This window comes from Heteronotia binoei, chromosome 3 (genome assembly GCF_032191835.1).
Source record: "Heteronotia binoei isolate CCM8104 ecotype False Entrance Well chromosome 3, APGP_CSIRO_Hbin_v1, whole genome shotgun sequence".
In the NCBI taxonomy this organism is placed as follows: Eukaryota; Metazoa; Chordata; class Lepidosauria; order Squamata; family Gekkonidae; genus Heteronotia; species Heteronotia binoei.
The window spans coordinates 164,344,903-164,363,354 of NC_083225.1; the positions used below are offsets into that span (position 1 = coordinate 164,344,903).

General features: G+C 40.8%; 1 protein-coding gene across 2 annotated transcripts in view; it reads left to right on the plus strand.

The window, feature by feature from the left end:
- Positions 1-5,147: 5,147 nt before the first annotated feature.
- The window catches only part of ZDHHC20 (zinc finger DHHC-type palmitoyltransferase 20), a 50,145-nt gene continuing 36,840 nt past the window's right edge, over positions 5,148-18,452 (plus strand). Inside the window, exon 1 of one of the 2 annotated variants that reach the window (XM_060234803.1) lies at positions 5,148-5,450. In XM_060234803.1, coding sequence (XP_060090786.1) covers positions 5,294-5,450 — 157 coding nt within the window. In that variant the 5' untranslated portion in view covers positions 5,148-5,293. The remainder of the gene's footprint in view (positions 5,451-18,452) is intronic. The other variant, XM_060234801.1, reaches the window with a different exon arrangement.

Below are 18,452 nucleotides of genomic sequence, written 5' to 3' on the forward strand. Positions count from 1 at the left end.
TGTTGTTTTTTATGTGCTGGATTGAGCCAGATTGAAGATTGTATGCAAAATTCAAATTTTAATTTTATCAGCCAATTTTTTAGCTAGCTTGAGTGTTTTCCATGTGTTTGTGTGCGTCGTCCTGTTATTCCTATTTCAATAAAACCCTTTTCTGCTAAACATCTGATTGGGTTATTTCAAGAGTTCTCTAAGAGAAAAATCCCGATATACAGGGCTTTTTTTGTAGCAGGAACTCCTTTGCATATTAGGTCACACCCTCCAGATGTAGCCAATCCTCCAAGAGTTTACAGTAGGACCTGTAATAAGAACCCTGTAAGCTCCAGGAGGACTGGCTACATAAAAAGGGTGTGGCCTAATATGTAAAGGAGTTCCTGCTATTTGAGAGAGAGAAAGAATCCCAGTTACCCCCTCTCACTTTGTCTCCTTAAAGCTAATTCCCCCAACTAATTAGGAGACTGCCTATTTTGTTAACTCCACAGCACAAAATTCATGGACTTTTAATTTTAGATTAAACAGGACCAACGTTTATTTTAACCATCAGGTAAATCTGTTTAGATAAATACACCCATATATTTAATTTTATTTCCAGCCCAATTATTATGTATTATTATTTCCAGCCCAATTTCTTTTCAGCACAATAATTACTTCTTGACCACTTGATTGGGATCTAATAACACTGATTTTTGATCCAGTTGATTATGCTGTGTAAAACAGTTTCCCAAATTTTATAACTAATGTGACATAACGAAGTACAAACAAGGTGGGCTTAGCATGAGTAAACATCATTGGCTTGAAATAGCATCTTACATTTCTTATCTACTAATTCAGTGTTATGCATACAATTGTGCTACTTAATTGAACACACCATTGGCTCTAATGTCAAATCAAGAAGAGTAACAGAGCAAGTGCCTCATTCTCTTATGCAACAAATACATGAGCACTGATTGAAACTGTGGAGAATGAGGGTTTGTACAAAAATTCAATCAAATTATGAAGAGAAAAGCAAGTTAATCCAGAGCAACAAAGATGCAAACAGCATCTAGCTCTAATGCTAACATACTGGATTATCAAAACTTTCCATCAGAAATAAACATGACCTGCTCCCTATACTCCATAATAATCCCAGCTGAGCAGGATGGTAAAACTGATTGAAGTTGAATACAGCATTTGGACGTCCTTTGCGCCCAACCTGTCTACCAGTGGTGAAATTCGATGGACATTTTTCAAGTCTGGATAATGGCATGCTACCTGTTGCATGCCATGTGAAGAAGTAGGTTTGCCACTTTGGGGTGCTGTTAAGAGTCAGCTTTCACCATGGATGCTCAAACAGCACTTGTGGTATGGTACACAGCACCTCCTGACAGGAAAAAAATGATCTAGTCACAGTCATTCATGCCCTAGATCAAGGGTGTCAAACATGCAGCCTGTGGGCCGGATCAGGCCCGCAGAGGGCTCCAATCAGGCCCTTCAGCAACTGGCTGTTGTCTGCTTAATTTTCCCTTGCCTGCTTTTTTCAGTGGCCATTTTGTGTTTCTTCCCGGATAAGCCAGAGCAGCAAAGCAGCCCTCTCCCCCCTCCCTTTTCCCAAAGGGAGGAGGAGGGAGGAGCAGCCTCAGCCAATGAGGGAGCTTGGCTCTATAGCTCTGCTGGGTGATTAAGTTTGCCAGGCTCAATTAATCACCCTGTAGACCTACTGAGACAAGCCTCTTCTTCTTCTAATTAATGGCTGAGGCTCCTCCCCCTCCTCGTGTCCCAGGGAAGTAAAGAAAGAGCCAGAGCTTCCTTTGCATAGTCCCCACCATCAGGAGAGCTACAAAAAGTGCTTTTAAGACTAGCAATGTTTTAGTGAAGGTATGAGCTTTTTGCCTTGCTACAGAGAGAGAGAGAGATTTGTTGGGCTTGTTATGGGTGTAACTGGGTTCCCCTCCTCTTTTTCACTGTACTCATGCCCTCCAGTCTTTCTCAATAGAAAGCATGTGAACTATTTAGAAGACAAATATCAGCATTAGACTGAGAGTGTGCTCCACCTCAGGTTTACCCAGCAAATTGCTGGGTGACCTTGGACCAGTCACGCACCCTAAGCCTAACCAACTTTACAGGGCTGTTGTGAGGATAATATGGAGGAGGGAAGGATATAAACTGCTTTGAATCCCCACTGGGGAAAAATGCAGACTATAAATGAAGTCAATCAAAGTACATCAGGACTAGAAATAGTCCCTGTTATTAAATTTGGCTGGTACAATCTGTTATCTTTTAGGCATCAAGTATAGACATTTTTACTTCAGTTGACTTTTATTTAGTATGCTGGTCCTTTGTGCTAGAACTCCTTACTGGTGGTGAAATTTGATGAAATTGTTGATGTAAAGCAGCTGGTGATGAAACTGTCATTAGGATCTGCAGCTAAATGTAATTGGGGAGACTACAGTAATTTAAAGGAAGTAGTCAACTGACTCCTGATGCTAATGAAATTTGTTAAATGTATTTGTTACAGAATGTTGGACTTTATCAGATACAGCTGCTGAGGTTTTGCTTTATTATGTTGTTTTATATTATATTGCACTTTTGAAGATGAGATGTTTTATAAAATGAATCATCTCGTCATAGTTGTGGGAGAGATGGTATTTATATTGATAGTGGCCTTGAACATGTTTTATAGAAAGGCAGAACAGAAATCTTTTACTTAAAAATAGTCTAATAGTTAAGATGGTAGAAAGAATTTTAAAAACCATGTTTAATAAAGATGCAGGTCACCAGGACCACAACTACACTGGATCAACAATTACAGAGGCAGATAACCATTCTGTTTCTATAGCTGCTTCATAAATTTTTATAGACCTGACAATACTTTTCTTAAACATTTTATATCACTCAACATTAAAGCCATCTGGTCTTGCAGTTTTATTACTTTTCAAAGTTTATACTGCATTTTCTAAATCCTATGCCATGATTCATCAAGGTCCAAAAACATTTTTTTGAAGAAATATCTTTGCATAGGACAGATTCTTATCATCTAAGCTAAGGAATTAATAAACAGCATATAGATACTTTTTGGTGTCACACAAATCGGTTCTTTGGCATGGTATTCTGTGTCCCAGCTTTGAGTCCCACCTGAAGAAAAAAGCAGGATATAAGTAAATAAATGCATGTGTTGTGAATGGTCACTGTACTTATCTTGTATATATACCTACATTTCATAATCTTTTAGCCAGTCTTCTCAATACTTCCCCCTACATGTGACGTATATTTCTGCTGACTGAGATCACACTGCATGTATCAGAAGAAGGGGGCTCTTACCCACGAAAGCTTATCCTTCAGTAACAGTGCAACCCTCTGCACAGGATTGCATTGCAAATCTATTAGTAGTTGCTGAAAGACTCCTTTGGGGGTTTTGCTGTAATGGATGAATGCAACTATTTAACACAAATGTATAGAGTAAGTAGGTTCGCATTCTATTTATTACATTTTGTGCACAACATACGTAATGATTCATTACCCTAAGAAAAGTGACATTTGTAACCCACATAATTTCTTGTGACTGAGACACAGAGGAGTTCAGTTTCAAGAAGGTCTTTATCTCTATCCACAGTTATGATAAATATCTCGTTTTAAAAATAAGACTGTTAAAAATTCAGGGAGATTTCACTTCTCAACACCTTCAAGATGACAGGCATATGATCTTTAAGAATGAAGTGACTCACTGAAACAGTTACTGTAGACTGTAAACACTGGTTAGATCCTCAAAGTAACTCCACAGAAAACAACTCTGGTGTACCAAAGAAATAAACATTTGGTCACATTCCATTGGAATATGCAGCAAACATAAATCTGGGTTTGGGTTGTTTGTGTTTTAATATTAGAGGCACGTTTCTAATTCTCTGTACTGGAAGGTGTGTCCATTTTTATGATTGCACGAAAGTTCTCATTCTTTGAAGCATACAAGCTGAGAGTGTGCAAAGAATCACAAAGCAAGATAAACGTTTTGAGAAATACCCCCTGTCGACGTATAAATCCCTAGGTGCTTGAGCAGAGCAACCTCCCCACTCAGCTTTGCCCCACATTTCAGGGCAATGACTATGTCCACTCATCAGCATGTGAGGAAGGGGGGGGGGATCTTTTAATTTGCAAACTAATATTTTTCTAAATATTTAAGAATTCTCAAGAAACAATGTAACCGGTACGTGCAGAATATCTAAGAGCATGGTTCGCGAATAGTCAGCCACCACACACACTTCCTCGGGGTGGGGAGGAATGGTTCTTCCGCATACATTACACCCATTACCCTTTCCCTCCATCCTACCGTGCTATCAAGCAAAATACACAGAGGTGGATCTTCCCCACATTTTCTACGCTACCTGAAAACCCGCAACGGAGTGGGAACCCAAGACAATCCAGTGACCTTGTGTGGGGCACACAATGCGGAAGTCTGGTAATCCGGAGAGGTTTGGGGAGGGACGGTGGCTCAGTGGTAGAGCATCTGCTTGGGAAGCAGAAGGTCCCAGGTTCAATCCCCGGCATCTCCAAAAAAAGGGTCCAGGCAAATAGGTGTGAAAAACCTCAGCTTGAGACCCTGGAGAGCCGCTGCCAGTCTGAGAAGACAATACTGACTTTGATGGACCAAGGGTCTGATTCGGTATAAGGCAGCTTCATATGTTCATATGAGGAGGAGAAGCAGGTAGGGCAGGCCTGGAAGGGGAAGAAGCTCAGGCTGAGGAGAGGGCAGGACCGGCATGCTTAATAATGGCCGGGACAGATTTAAGGCAAACCACCGCTGAACGCCTCTTGCCTCGAAAGCCCTACGGGGGTCGCTAGAAGTCTGTGACTTGACGGCACTTTCTACCACCACACGTCGACTATCGTTTGGGGTTTCGCGTTATAAGGGGCTTCTAAATACCAAAATACCACTTGGGGGGGGGGGGGGAATAAACCTATGGGGTCTCTTAAACTTGACGTAGCGTCGACCTAAGAACAATTCCGAGCAACTCTTACTCAAGGGGGACCGACGCCTGTTTACTCTTCTCCTCAGCCCGCTTTCCTCTTCCGTCCCCGCAGCCGCCGCGGCTTCCCCCCTCAGCGAGCTCGAGCCCCGACTCTCTTAATCGAGGGCTCCCCTAGCAGCCTCCTCTTCCCGCCCTCCGGAGTGGCTGCGCAGGCCGCGCGGCAGGCCCGGCCCCCTTGGCGTGAGAGCGAGGGCGGGGGCTGGCTGGCTGGCGGAGGAGGCTTAGCCGCAGCGGCGGGCTGAGGAGGCAGCAGCAGTAGTAATAGGCGGCAGCAGCCCCAGCAAGCGGCGGCACGGATGGCTCCTGCGGGCGGTGGCGGCTCTACGGCGAGGAAGATGGCGCCGTCGCACGTCCTCAAGTGCTGCCAGAGGGTGCTCGCATGGGTGCCCGTGGCCTTCATCGCCCTGGTCGTGGCCTGGTCTTATTACGCCTACGTGGTGGAGCTGTGTGTGTGTGAGTAAGCCTCGCCTTGGGGGACTGGCATGGCAGGGACAGGGCGCTTCCCGCGGTGCCCCCTGCGTCGCCGAGGCACAGAGCAGCCGCTCCGGCAGGGGCGGGAGATTCCCCGCCAACCCCCCCCCCCGCTCCCGTTTCTTCATCTTTTCTTTGAACTGTAATGGCGATAAGAGAGCAAGAAATTCGCCTTTCCTCAGATCGCCTCTGCCGGTAACCTGGCCAACGCTTCCCGTGCCTCCTCCTTTCTAGTAGCATGGAGAATGAGCCGAGTCACCGCAAAAAATAATTTGGAGAAGACTTGTTGCCCGACTTCTGGTTCATCCTTGCCGCAGCCATGCACAGGATCACACCTGGACAATTTTGTCTTTCTGATCCTGGAGGAAAGATCCCCCCCCCCCCCAATTAGTCCGTACTTTTAGTTAGGGATGTGGATTAGAATCTTTCCCGTAGGTGAATCGAACCCCTTTTGCAAATCTGCCTTGTGGGTGCAACAGGGAGTTCAGAAGAGTGAGCCAGTGGTTGAGATCCTGCCCAAGTAACCCTCTGTAGATTCCTCCTTTTGCCTTTGTAGTGCTGACTGAGACAACTGATGTGGCTTACTGAGTCAGATGTTCCTGGGAGCCCAGATCCTGAGACTGGTCACTTTTTTCTGGTGGCTTGCTGCTTGGCCCCTTGTATGCATGGCCATGAAGAGTGAGAATTACAAGTCTCTTTTGCTCTGTAGCGTTTCCAGAGATGCAGGCGGCAGCACCAGCTCTGTAGCACTTTTGCAGCACTTCGCTGGTCACTGCTGCTTAAATGAATGAACTGAACAGCTTGCTGATGTGGTGGCCCAAGAAGAATCTGAACCCTCTTTTTTTGAAATGTTAGGGAAGTTTAGCATTTAGTCCTCAAAAACAAAAAGTATTAAAATGCAAAAATATTGACCAGCAAGCAAGAGACTGAAAAGAGAGATGAGTACAATGTGAATGTAGTCCTAAGCACATGAACTCATAACAGTTGTTTGTCCAGGATTACTTAATGCAAGTTAAAATAAATAGGATCTTGGGGTGGCTTTTTTTATTTGCAGGGGACGCCACACTTAATGCAACCCCCACACACATACACTTTTTATTGTATGACTTTGTGATTTATTTGGCCTTCCTACAATAAATTAGTAAAGTACACTTTGTTTTGACTGCTCAATAAGCCCAAGTCAATCCTGTCATTTTGTTCCAGTACAGGTGTTTTGTGGACTAGAGCCCACCGGCAGATACAACGAGTGAATCCTCACTATGCTTATGTCTTATGTAGGAGGTATGGGGAAGGAAAAGTAGTGCCGAGGGCCATGATATACAGGATGTACAGGGTGAAATATAATCTCATTTCACCCTGTACTTCCTGCTCAGTTTCTAAGGTGCTTTAAGACTGCTGTGTACTTTTGTTGCAGCAGAACAAGTCTTTTTCTTACAATTAAAACATGAAACGGTAGATTTTTAATTAATAGTGAGTCTGCCTATAGAACTGATAGCTGTCCAGATTAACCCAGAGTAATTGAGTTACCGCATTACTTTGAGTATCTACCCTAAAAATGTAGTGATTGTTTTCATCCTTCTGCTTAAAAAATGTTTGAGTTAATTTTTTTCACTGTATTGTCTTTTTAGTCCTGTAAATCATAACATTGTTTCATCAGAGTTATTTGAAGAAGGGAGTATTTTCGTTAGAATTGCTTCTCTCTTTTTTAATGAAAAGGGTTTAAGTTTATTGTTTTACAAAATAAAAACAAATTTAAAAAGTTAATAAGTATTGTTAGGCATGCAGCTCACTCCTATTCAGGCTGAAGTGGAAATAAGTCCTGTTAAACTCTATGAAGGACTGAGTTGATGGAATGTTTCAAGTGACAGCATAGCTGTATATTGTTTGAAGTGTGTTTATATATTGTTTTGATCTCTATATATTTGGCAAAGCTGGTGTTTTTCAGTGGACATAGTGTGCAGTTGTGACCTGTAAAAATAATGTTGCATACCTGCAGCAGGTGTAAATTCTCATCCTGTTTCTCATCAGGCCACCATCTCCCGGCCCTGGTATTCTGTCTGTACACAAAGGAATAATAATGAGCCACTTTTATATTATACATGAAAGAAGGGTTGTACTTCATATGCAGTAGCAAGGGGTAGTTGGGTTAAGGTTGTACCTTCTGGTCCCACCCCAACTTTCATCTGCTGATTAGCAGTTTTGCAGGATCTAGGTTAACCACCTGGGTTCTGAATGACTGTGGATTCTGCACCTGACCTCCTCACTGGCTATCCCTTGATTTGAATGAACAGGCTAGTGTGTTGTACACAAGATACAGTCATCTAAATGGAAGCCCTCTGTGATGTAGGCTAGCTTCATGGTGAATTTATGACATCATTGGTAAAGCACTTACATAGCCTCATTTAGAAATCCAAAGTGTTTTAACAGATGCATTATTTAGAGGGAAATGTGTGTTAACCAGGCTTTCAACAGAATCCAGACTTCTTGATTCTGTCCTATGAAGTAGAATGTTTGAAGGATTGACTTGGGGTTACAGTGCAGTCAATAAAAATTTACTTTACTGATTTATTGTAGGAAGGTCAAGTAAATCAGTCATGCAAATAAAAGGGGGGTGTTGCATTGAGTGTGGCAACCATTGCAAATAAAAAAGCTATCCTTTATTAAGTATTTTCCTTTGACACAACAGAAATAAAAAACAGAAAAAAGAAAAGAAAGTTAAGAAAAATATAGCATTCTGTAAAGTTTCCCCTAAGGTTGTTTCCTTCTACTTTTGTGGGTCACTTTGATCCCCACAATTTATTTAATTTTACTTCATGTATAGCTCACCTTTCTTCCTAATGAGGAGCCACAGCAACTGTCTTCTCATCTCCTCCATTTTGTCTTCACCACAACCCTGTGAGGTAGATTAGGCTGAGTGTGTGTACCTGGTCCAGGGTCACCCAGCATGCTTCCATGGGCAGAGTGGGGAGTCAAACCTGGGTCTGCCAGGTCTTAGTCTGACATACTGATCACTACATCGTGCTGGCTATACAGGCAGGTGTTCAAAAACTGTTAGCATTGCAGGTAACATAACTGAAATACACAAAGCTAGTTACTTAAAACCGTGGTTCACAGCCTTTCACATCCTACATCCCACCTTCCCTCGGTTGGAGAACTTGGGTCCCACCATGATAAAAACAAAAGACCTGCTTTTTCCAGGCATTCTGTTATACTGCTAGCCTGCTAAAAAAGTCACAGATGGATAATCTGTGACAGGAAGGATTGGTAGGAGACAGCATGCCACTCTTGCGTGTGGACACAGGGATTGAGGGGGAAAGCAAATTCTTAGTAACTGTTATGAAAACCCTACGTCCTGTAGACTCCTTTTGTGTCCCACCAGTGGTACATGTAAAACCGGTTGAAAACCACAGTCTTAGGATGGTGCTCATGATCTTCTTGATCTTATGAATGTGCATTGTCTCTCATCATATGGAGGCTCTGTGGCAAGTTTGGAACCTGCTATAACTTTTTCTGTTCTAACATAACTACGCATTAAAATTATACATTGTTAGGGTGGAGCATGTCCCTGATTTTTCTTTGCTTATTTTTCCTTTAAAAGGTTTTGAGTGGTAAATAACTTGTAGATAGGAATTTCTGAAAGATAAAACTGGTGGGTTAGTCAAGTGCCTGAAGGTCCCCTCCTGAAACCATTTACTTTCAAGGAAGACTCTTTAGCAAGGATATTAGTCAAGAGTAGGAACATGTCAATAAACTCTGCTATACCTACAAATCTGTGGGTGGAACTGAAATTTTCTGATTTTAGATAAATTACGCACACATGTTGGGAAACTGGGATAACTTTTTCTTTCCACCTCCCCTTTATCAATTCAGAATTGAATAAATGGGGATTAACCAGTGAGGCAGTATGCGGTATAGATAAGCAGTATGCATAGGTCTGCCTGGCTACCATTGTGTTTGTTAACAGTCTTGTTTACTGCAAACATGCTGATACACAGGGAAATCTGTATGGCTGGCCTGCCTTTATGAATTTTTGGCTATCTGTCCATGATGGTCTAGATATTAATGTTCTACAAAATTATTATGGTGAGATATGCAGCTCCTGGGCAGAGACTGATTTATGTGAGTTCTTTGCAGCAGGGAACAAAAAAGTATAGAGCTTCTTCCTGGAACTTGTGATGTCCAAGAATGTTAAAATGCTAGGTCCTCCTATTTTCTTAAAAGGGCAATAACTCTAATAGATTAAGGTAAAGTATATACTATTTGTGGTATGCATTTACTTTTGCATTGCATAATGGTAGATAGACTCAAAAGAGTTCTTTCATATGCCATCAGTTAACTGAACTGGACAGTAATAATTGTAGGCTTCCACCACAGTGAAATCAGGAAATTTGTCTTTTACGGTGTAATCATAACCAACTTTATACTTTTCTAGGCTCATTAAAATCAGTGCACTTAGAAGGGTGTAACTCTATTTAGGATTGCACTGTTAGACTTTCAGCCTAGTCACATTGACTTTGAAGTGCTACCAGTGAAGATAAAACCTCCTTGGCAGCTCTTTGGATGGGAGACTACCAAGAAGGAGGAGGCAATGACAAACTACCCCTGCTCATCACTTGCCTGGAAGACCCCGTAAATGAGGTCACCATGAGCTGGTTGCAAATCAACAGTATATTCTTCTTTGATTAAATTCATGTTGGATTATGGTTCGGGAGGGCTGTGGCTGTTTTTGATGGATGTCATATTTATATGGCTTCATCGCTTATAGGTGAACTTTGCACTCTGTTAATTGCCTTCAGTCCACCAGATGTAAAAAGGTGGTTGGACTCTGTTCTATCATTGGATAAACAAGTGTCCATAGTAACACAGTCAGCATTTTTTCACCTGGACCAGACCCACCAGCTGGCTCCTTATTTGTCTGGGTCAGACCTTGCCGCATTGATCCATGCAATGGTCACCTCCAGATTGGACTATTGCAGTTTACTCTACATAGGGCTACCATTGAAAATGCTTTGGAAACTGCAGGTGGCCCGGAATGCAGTTGCCAGGTTGCTGACTGGAACATCATGGTCAGTTCATATTAATCCACTTCTGCAGCAGCTGCACTTACTACCAATTAGTCTTTGGATCCAATTCAAGGTGTTGGTCTTAACCTTCAAAGCCCTCAGCAGTCTGGGACCCTCATACCTACAGGATCATCTTTCCTGTTACAACCCTCCCCCCCAACTCCATTTGGTCATTGTCTAGGGGCCTCTTGCAGTTGCCTGGTCTAGGGTGGCTCGATTAGCTGTTACCAGGGTAAAGGCCTTCTCAGTTGTGGCCCCTGCCCTGTGAAATGCACTCTCAGACGACACCTGCGCCCTGCTGGACTTGTTCAGTTTCCACAGGGCATGTAAGGCTGAATTATTTAGGTTGGTCTTTGGATGGTAACCACATGTTTTTAATAGTGGTATGGTGATAGCCACATATTTTAATATTTTAATGTTAATATTTTATATTTGTTATTTGTTTTTATCTTTTTACCTCAGTGGTTTTAATGTTGTAAGTCACCACAAGACTCTTTGGGTGTGTAGTGACTAAAAATTGTTGGAATATTTAGCAGAGTAATGAAGGCAGCCTGTGTATTCGTTTAAGAAAAAAAGTTTTACTATACAAAGAAGGAAAAAAAGGTAACATTGGAAGTAATGTAACAGACATCCTGCCTAACTAGTTCTGAGCTTCATGTTGACTATTTGGATGCTACACTTGGTTTCTCAACACTGAAGATGTGCTTAAACACACATAGGACCCCAATAAGATTTGATCAGCCAATAGACATTGTGCATCTCTCTTCATTAGGAACATTGTCATCTCTCTGGCAGGAACTCTGTGTGTTAAATCTAATTGGCCCTAAACAAAATAGCTAACATTAACAAGTTTACTCTTTCATGACTGAAGGAGGAACATGCAAACGCCAACAAAAATCTCATAAATATATAAAAATATTTATATACAGAAATTTTATAAGATCTTGGGCTGTGATCCTATACATGCATATTTGGAAATAATTTCCATTTAAATGAGCAGTTGCTTCTGAAAAAAAACATAGCTTATAAGTCTCATAGATTTCAATGGAATTTGCTGCAAAAGGAACTTAGGAATCTAATTCTGATTGTCTTTTCCTTCTTACTGGACCAACAAAGGAACTTAAGTGTTTGAGATGTAATATATTGCACTGTTACAAAACACAGTGTTATGACAAGGCAGACATGTAAGTTCAGCTGTTCTCCATGGTGATGGACAGAAGTGTAGCCAAGCAACATGGAAAGGAAGAGGATCAAAAGTAGGTGATCACACTTGAGGGAGAACCAGCAAAAGAGGCAAATATCAGAGCAAAGCAGAAGCAGTTGGGATGGGAAGCAAGTGGATGCACAGGAAGTTAGTCAACAGCAGTGTAACCTGTCTGCAGTGTTTCTTCTGGCCAGCTGCTTTGGCTGTGGGACTGGGTCTCCTGGCATGTTTTTTAGTAACTTAAAAGCCACTTCTGAGCCCCAGCCCCTGAATTAGATTAGTCATTTGCACTGGTGGAAGGAAAAGTTTAACTTTTTCATTCATGCTATTTTCCTGCACTAAATAATTTCTTAGTCTTTTTCCATGTGGGGCAAAGCAACTTGCAGGAAAGGTTGTTAGATTGGCAAAAGGGCATGAGGGGAAAGGGTTAATTCCTGTTTGTTTTATAGATTAAGAACCTAGAATTTAAATGAATCCAGAGTAGAGGACTCAGTATTAAAATAGCTCAATATAGAACAAAAATATGTCAATCATACAAAATATATGCATTTATTACAGAATAGTTTAAAAACAATTAAAGACCCAAATATAGCCTCAGTTCAGGTTAAAATCATACAGTAATCTCAAACATAGACCTTATGTGATGCTGACCAAACATGTTTTGGCCTAGTGGCCTTCAGTGGTCAATCATAGTTATTACACATTAGGTCCTGTCATTGCAATAATATGACAGTAATTAGTCAATATGGGACCAAGTTGGGATTGTGTGCTAATCAATATCCATGTCTCAAGACAGAGATGTATTTAAGAGGCCTCATTTGAAATCACTTTCAGGCCTAGTCGGGAACATGTATCTTGGGTGGTAATTCAATTGTTTACCTTCCTGTCCTTGTCCAAAGTAAATCAGTTCTAAGTGCAGCTTGGAGTCAAAATGACATACGGTAGTAGTGTCAAGTGCTTACATTTGGTAAGGGTCGTATAAGGTCTGTGTTTGAGATTACAGTACGATTTCAATCTGAATTGAAGCTATATTTGGTCTGTAACTTTGTAATAAATACATGTATTTTTATAATCAATATATTTATGTCCTATATTCAGCTATTTTAATACTAGACCCTCTAATTTGGATTCATGTAACCTTCTAGGTTCTTAATTCATGCTTTTGTGTTTTCTCTCCCCAATTTTTTTTTTGTCTTTTTTAGTCTGTTTCTTTTATGGCCCTGTACCTGCTTTTAAAATAAGATTAATGACTTGGGAGAGCTGATCACAGGTCTTTTGTGCCATCTGGAGACTGACTGCCAGCATTTTCAGCTGGAAATCAAAGTATTTTAATATAACATTACAGTAATGATACACCTGAGTTCTGGGGGATAAGCAAATGACACTGAAATGACTGCAATTCCATTCTTTGTGTATGAAACTCATAGAATATTAATGACTCCAAGAAAAAAGAGTCTTAAGAAGACTGCTGAAAGATTGGAGAAGCTAATACAGAGAAGCGCCTTTAAACAGAGTCTGGTGTGTATTGTCTAGGAATTTTCCAGGATATGTGTTAATATTAATAGCTAGATTTGAGTTCTGTAGCACCGTAGAGACCAACAAGATTTTCAGGTATGAGCTTTTGAGAGTCAAAACTCCCTTGGTCAGATACAGTGTTAGTAGAATAGTTAAAAGAATAGGAAACATCTGGGGGGTTGTGCTAGACAGAATACTCTGCCCCATATCACCTTTAGTGTCTGCTTCATTATCTTTCCATGGTCTGGTGTTTTCCTGCTGTTTCTTCTTTTTTTGTTAAGCAGTGTATAATATGTTATATTCAGTAGGCTATACCATGCATTGAACCATTGGGGAGATTTGTTCCTGCAATATGTTCCAGAAATTTTGTCATATAAAATAGCAAGTGTGCTAAAATGACTGGTTGTGTGATTCATTTTATCTTGATATCACAGATTATTCCAGTATAACATGTAAACCTGTTGAGGATCATTGCATAATTCAAGGAAGAGTTTCAAGGCATGATGAAAATGGGGGCAGGCAAAGAAAGAAATAATCTATTGGTATTGTGGATAGAAACTATTTTGAGCCTGCTTCAGCGGGGAGAGCGGGATATAAATAAAATTTATTATTATTATTAAATATATTACATGAAAGAACATCCTGTGATCAAGGGAGAAGAAGCTTGAAATCACCACTTCTAGGTAATTTGGAATATTCTTTTATCATTCCTAGAAATGAACTGTCAGGCAATCTCTTAGATTTCCAAAAGGCACTTCTCTACACCTGTCAGATTACTCAGTATTGGACATTAGTGTTTGGAGTCCAGATGACTCAGGGTGTGTAAAAAGATGCCAAGATTTTCAGAACAAACCTGTTGGCTTAAGTTCAAGTTGGACTGGAAGTGATAAAAAGATACTGGGTACAATTCCTTGGAGAACATGTCATGCACGTTCCTCCTGCAATTAACAAGAACTGTGTGAGGACACCAGTATTTGTGCTCAAGATCTCCCAAATAGATTAGGGAGAGAATGCTGCGACCCTGCCTTGTAAAAAGATGTTCAGTGCATAAATTATAAATGTACATGTATTATGCATAGTTATAGAAAATCATTACTGAGAACAAGACACATAATATTGCTAAATGTGGGGTTGGCAGTCTACCCCTTACCCACACCCAAAGTATTCCAGTGTCAGGTATCACCGTGCCTATTTTGTGTCCCAAACAGTGCACTCTGATTTGTGGCATGAGTAGTTTTAATAGTGTCTTTTGGGACTGCTATTAATTTTTAATACTGTAAAACGTTCCAGTCAAATAGCATGAGATATCTAACAAGCAATGCAGCAGGACTGAGGTTACAAAAATAGTATCAAACATAGTATGTCTAACAAATCAGAACGTGGAATTATAGAAGTAGAAAACAATGAAGTAAGAACAGGATGGCACATACAATAGACAGATAATACATACCATAAGCAGTGACATAGACAACAGTCCTAGGACGGTATGCAAAATGTTCTTCTCTGCCACTCTTCATATTTATGCCTGTGATCTAAGGTCAAGTCAACCTTGGCAGGAGGAAAGTGTTCTACATCATTGAGGCAGCTGTTGCTCCTGGTAGGTGCCAGTCTAGCAAATGATGATACCCTGTCCCATTGATCAATCTAAGTTCAAGTGGTACTCCTATCTTTGTGTTTGAGAGCTCTTTAACTAGTTTAGTGTAGCACTTGCTGAAAGTGTCAAACTATGGTCTGGGAAACCAGGTTCAAATCCCCACTTTGCCATGGAAGCTTGCTAAGTGATGCACTCTCAGCAATAACCTACCTCACAAGATTGTTATGAAGATAAGGAGAACAATGTAAGCTGTTTTTGGCTCCCATTGGGGAGAAGAGGTGTGTAAATGAAGTAAATAAATACATAATTGATTATGGTGTTTACCATCCATAAAGACTGACAGTTGAAGCCCTGCACTGTAGTTTACAGGGCAGAAGATTGCAAATGGGAGGCAAGTATGATACCTGTAATGCCTTTACCATCCTTTATTTAATGGATGGTTATGCAACATCACCTAAATATAATTTATCCAAATCTGAATTGCTTTCTTTTATTTCATAATCCATCAGAGTTGTTCTTTTTGTAGTCTGGTGCTAGAATATTATAATGCTCATCCATTGGGCTATTTATAAAAATGTCCTTTGAAGTAGGACATTTCCATCTTTGCATGTAGCATCCATAAATTCAACTTGCACTAATTCTTCAGAGCCTTGTGATCAATGTAAGATTCATTCTTTATACAACCCTCCATGAATTGAAGCATTGTTTAGTCTTTCTGGGCAAGAGAAGAGCCTCCTAATTAACTATATCTGAAAACAGTGCTAGAGACATTCTGGTTCAGTTGCAGTTGGGTTTTTATTCTTAGAAGACAATGTTTTCGTGTTTCAGGTGGGTAGCTGTGTTGGTCTGAAGCAATAGAAGAAAGTTTGACTTCGCTGGCACTTTTAAGATCAACAAAGTTAATTCTGGGTATAAGCTTTTATGCGCAGGCACAGTTCTTCAGTTTTGGCTGAATCTCCTGTCCCTTACATTTTTTGTGCATCTTCACATTGGCGGTCATAACCTATGCCTAAGAGATAGTAGATTTGCAAAGTGTATTCAGTGTCAGTGATGAACAATAGGATATGTTCCTGGCCAGTACAAGTATTAAATCGCACTGGAATAAACTCTTCTGCCATGCAACAGATGGCCCTTATGCATTTTTTATTGAATCAGCTGTGCCTGCTTTGATTTGTTCTAGATGGAACCTGCGAAAACCCTATTTATCTTAAGTTTAGTAACTCTCAGTACATTTGTCTGTTATTATAAAGGTCTACAAAGAGGCCCATGAATTTCCCCAGCCCCCATCCTGAAAATCCTGTGTCAAACAATAATTGTGTGCCCACAAGTCACAACCAATTCAGCCCCAGGACCATGTGTCAAACAATAATTGTGTGCCCACAAGTCACAACCAATTCAGCCCCAGGACCATGTGTCAAACAATAATTGTGTGCCCACAAGTCACAACCAATTCAGCCCCAGGACCATGTGTCAAACAATAATTGTGTGCCCACAAGTCACAACCAATTCAGCCCCAGGACCATGGGGTTTTCAAAGCAAGAGATGTTCAAAGGCAGTTTGCCATAGCAACCACAGTTTTGCTTGGCAGTTTCCTACCCAAGAACTAACCATTGATGACCTTGCTTAGCTTCCAAGCTCTGATGAACTCAGGCTACTCAGGGTTATTCAGGCTGCTACCTGTGTCAAAGGATCCTTTGACACTGGGTAGTAAGCAAAGAGTGGGAACTGGGCAAAGTTGCCATCACTTGTTCTTGCATGAGTGTTAAAAAACCTCAAGGCTTGAGTTTTGCTGCAATTCACTCAAGAAGTGGGGGTCTAGCACACTGTTGGTAAAAGACTGATGATCTCTGTGCTTGTTGTGATATCAGTCATGGGAGAATTCACTGTCGCTTCCATTTTGCAGAGGAAATAACAGTTCAGTGTTAAGCAGACAGTTACACCCACCTAAGTCTATTGAAATCAGTGGGTGGAACTTTGCTTACAAAATGCACTGCAAGGCTATGAGCTGTTCTTCAGCAAATCCTACTTGATCTGTAGCTATTTTGATTATTCCTTTGTTGATCTCAGACCAGTGCTAATAGATGGTAGTGGCTTCATGGCTAAGATTAACGGGTTGATGCTAAGCACCCTTTTATATCTAAAGAGGTATCTGGAGTGTACTTGCAGATGGCTTATGGTATTAATCTCTCACACAACTTTTTGATTTTACATTGTGTGTACTAAATTGATAACTATGTGTTACACCTAGTCGCGACTCTTATGAACTCCCAAACATGAGATTAAAGGTTTTTTTTAGCTTGTTGAATCTGCTGTTGGATATACGTAATCCTGCTGTGCTAAATAAAAATAGTCCAAGCCCATGACAGTGGCAGTAACTGAAATCTTTTTTTTAACTCTACTTTGTCCACTTGGTTGTTGTTTTTGGAAAACTCTTATCCAGTAATCTGTTCTATAGTCTGGCATGACCCAGAGAGCCAGAACAAAAGTTCATCAGCACCAAGACTAGTAAATCACACAGTAAAGAGCTTTAACTTTAATAGCTGGTGAACAGGTCTCCACAGAGTCACTCACTAGGAAAAGTGCCCAGCTGTGCACAGATCTCCTTTCTCAAAAATTTCACAGAGGATGCAGAAGAGAGGGTGGTTCTCTCATGTCATGCTAAACTGTAGAACACCAGAAGTGCTTCTGTCCAAAACTCAGCACAATAATAAAAGACCATCTTCCAAGTCTCCTGACATGTTCAAGGGAAGGGAAGAGTTGAAGGCAGCCACAGATATCATCTGGTTACTGAGTCCTGCAAGTCAGTTAAAGCCACATGATACAACAAAAGAACACACTTTCATTTTTGATCTGAAATATGGTAATAGATTTGATGATGGACATGAAATAAACTCTCTTTCCACCCACCCAACATTCCAACACTTGTGGCAACCTGCGGTACCCAGAAGAATAGTCACATGGTCTTAAAGGGATTTGCTTCTTTTGCAAACAACACTAGCTGCATAATAATTTTATTTATTTGCTTATTGTGTTTATATCTCACCCTTCTATACAAGTACTCCAGGAGGTATGTGATAGTTCCTATACAAAATCTCTGCCGATGGTCGGGATTTCTGTTAGGATAGCAGAATTTTTTTTTCCTCTCCCCTCCTCCCCATACTGCAGTCCCAAAATACCCTCCAGTGTTGCTCTTGGGAGTCTGAGGATCCCCTCAGGAACACTGGGAGGGAGTTGAAAGTCTACCATGGGAGGAGTAGTTTTCTCTGGATCCAGCCCAGTATTTAAAATAATAAGTCTAGAAAAATATAAATATAATAGCCTAAATTTACATTCTAAAGCCTCAGCTACTCAAAGAAAGCTGTGTTCTGTTTTATGCCAGTTTTAGTTCAGTTTTACATTTGACCAACAACACTTTCTTACCCACTAGATAATCTCTGCCACAGACCACGCTTCCTCTTGCACTAGCATTTCTGTTTGCGCAAGATCAGTAGTTTTCAGAAAGCCATTGTACAAATAGAAATGCTAGCACAACAGGGAGAGGCTATCTAGAATGCACAGAACTTCTTCATAGGATCCAAGCTCTGAATTTTTGCAAACATTATGTTGTT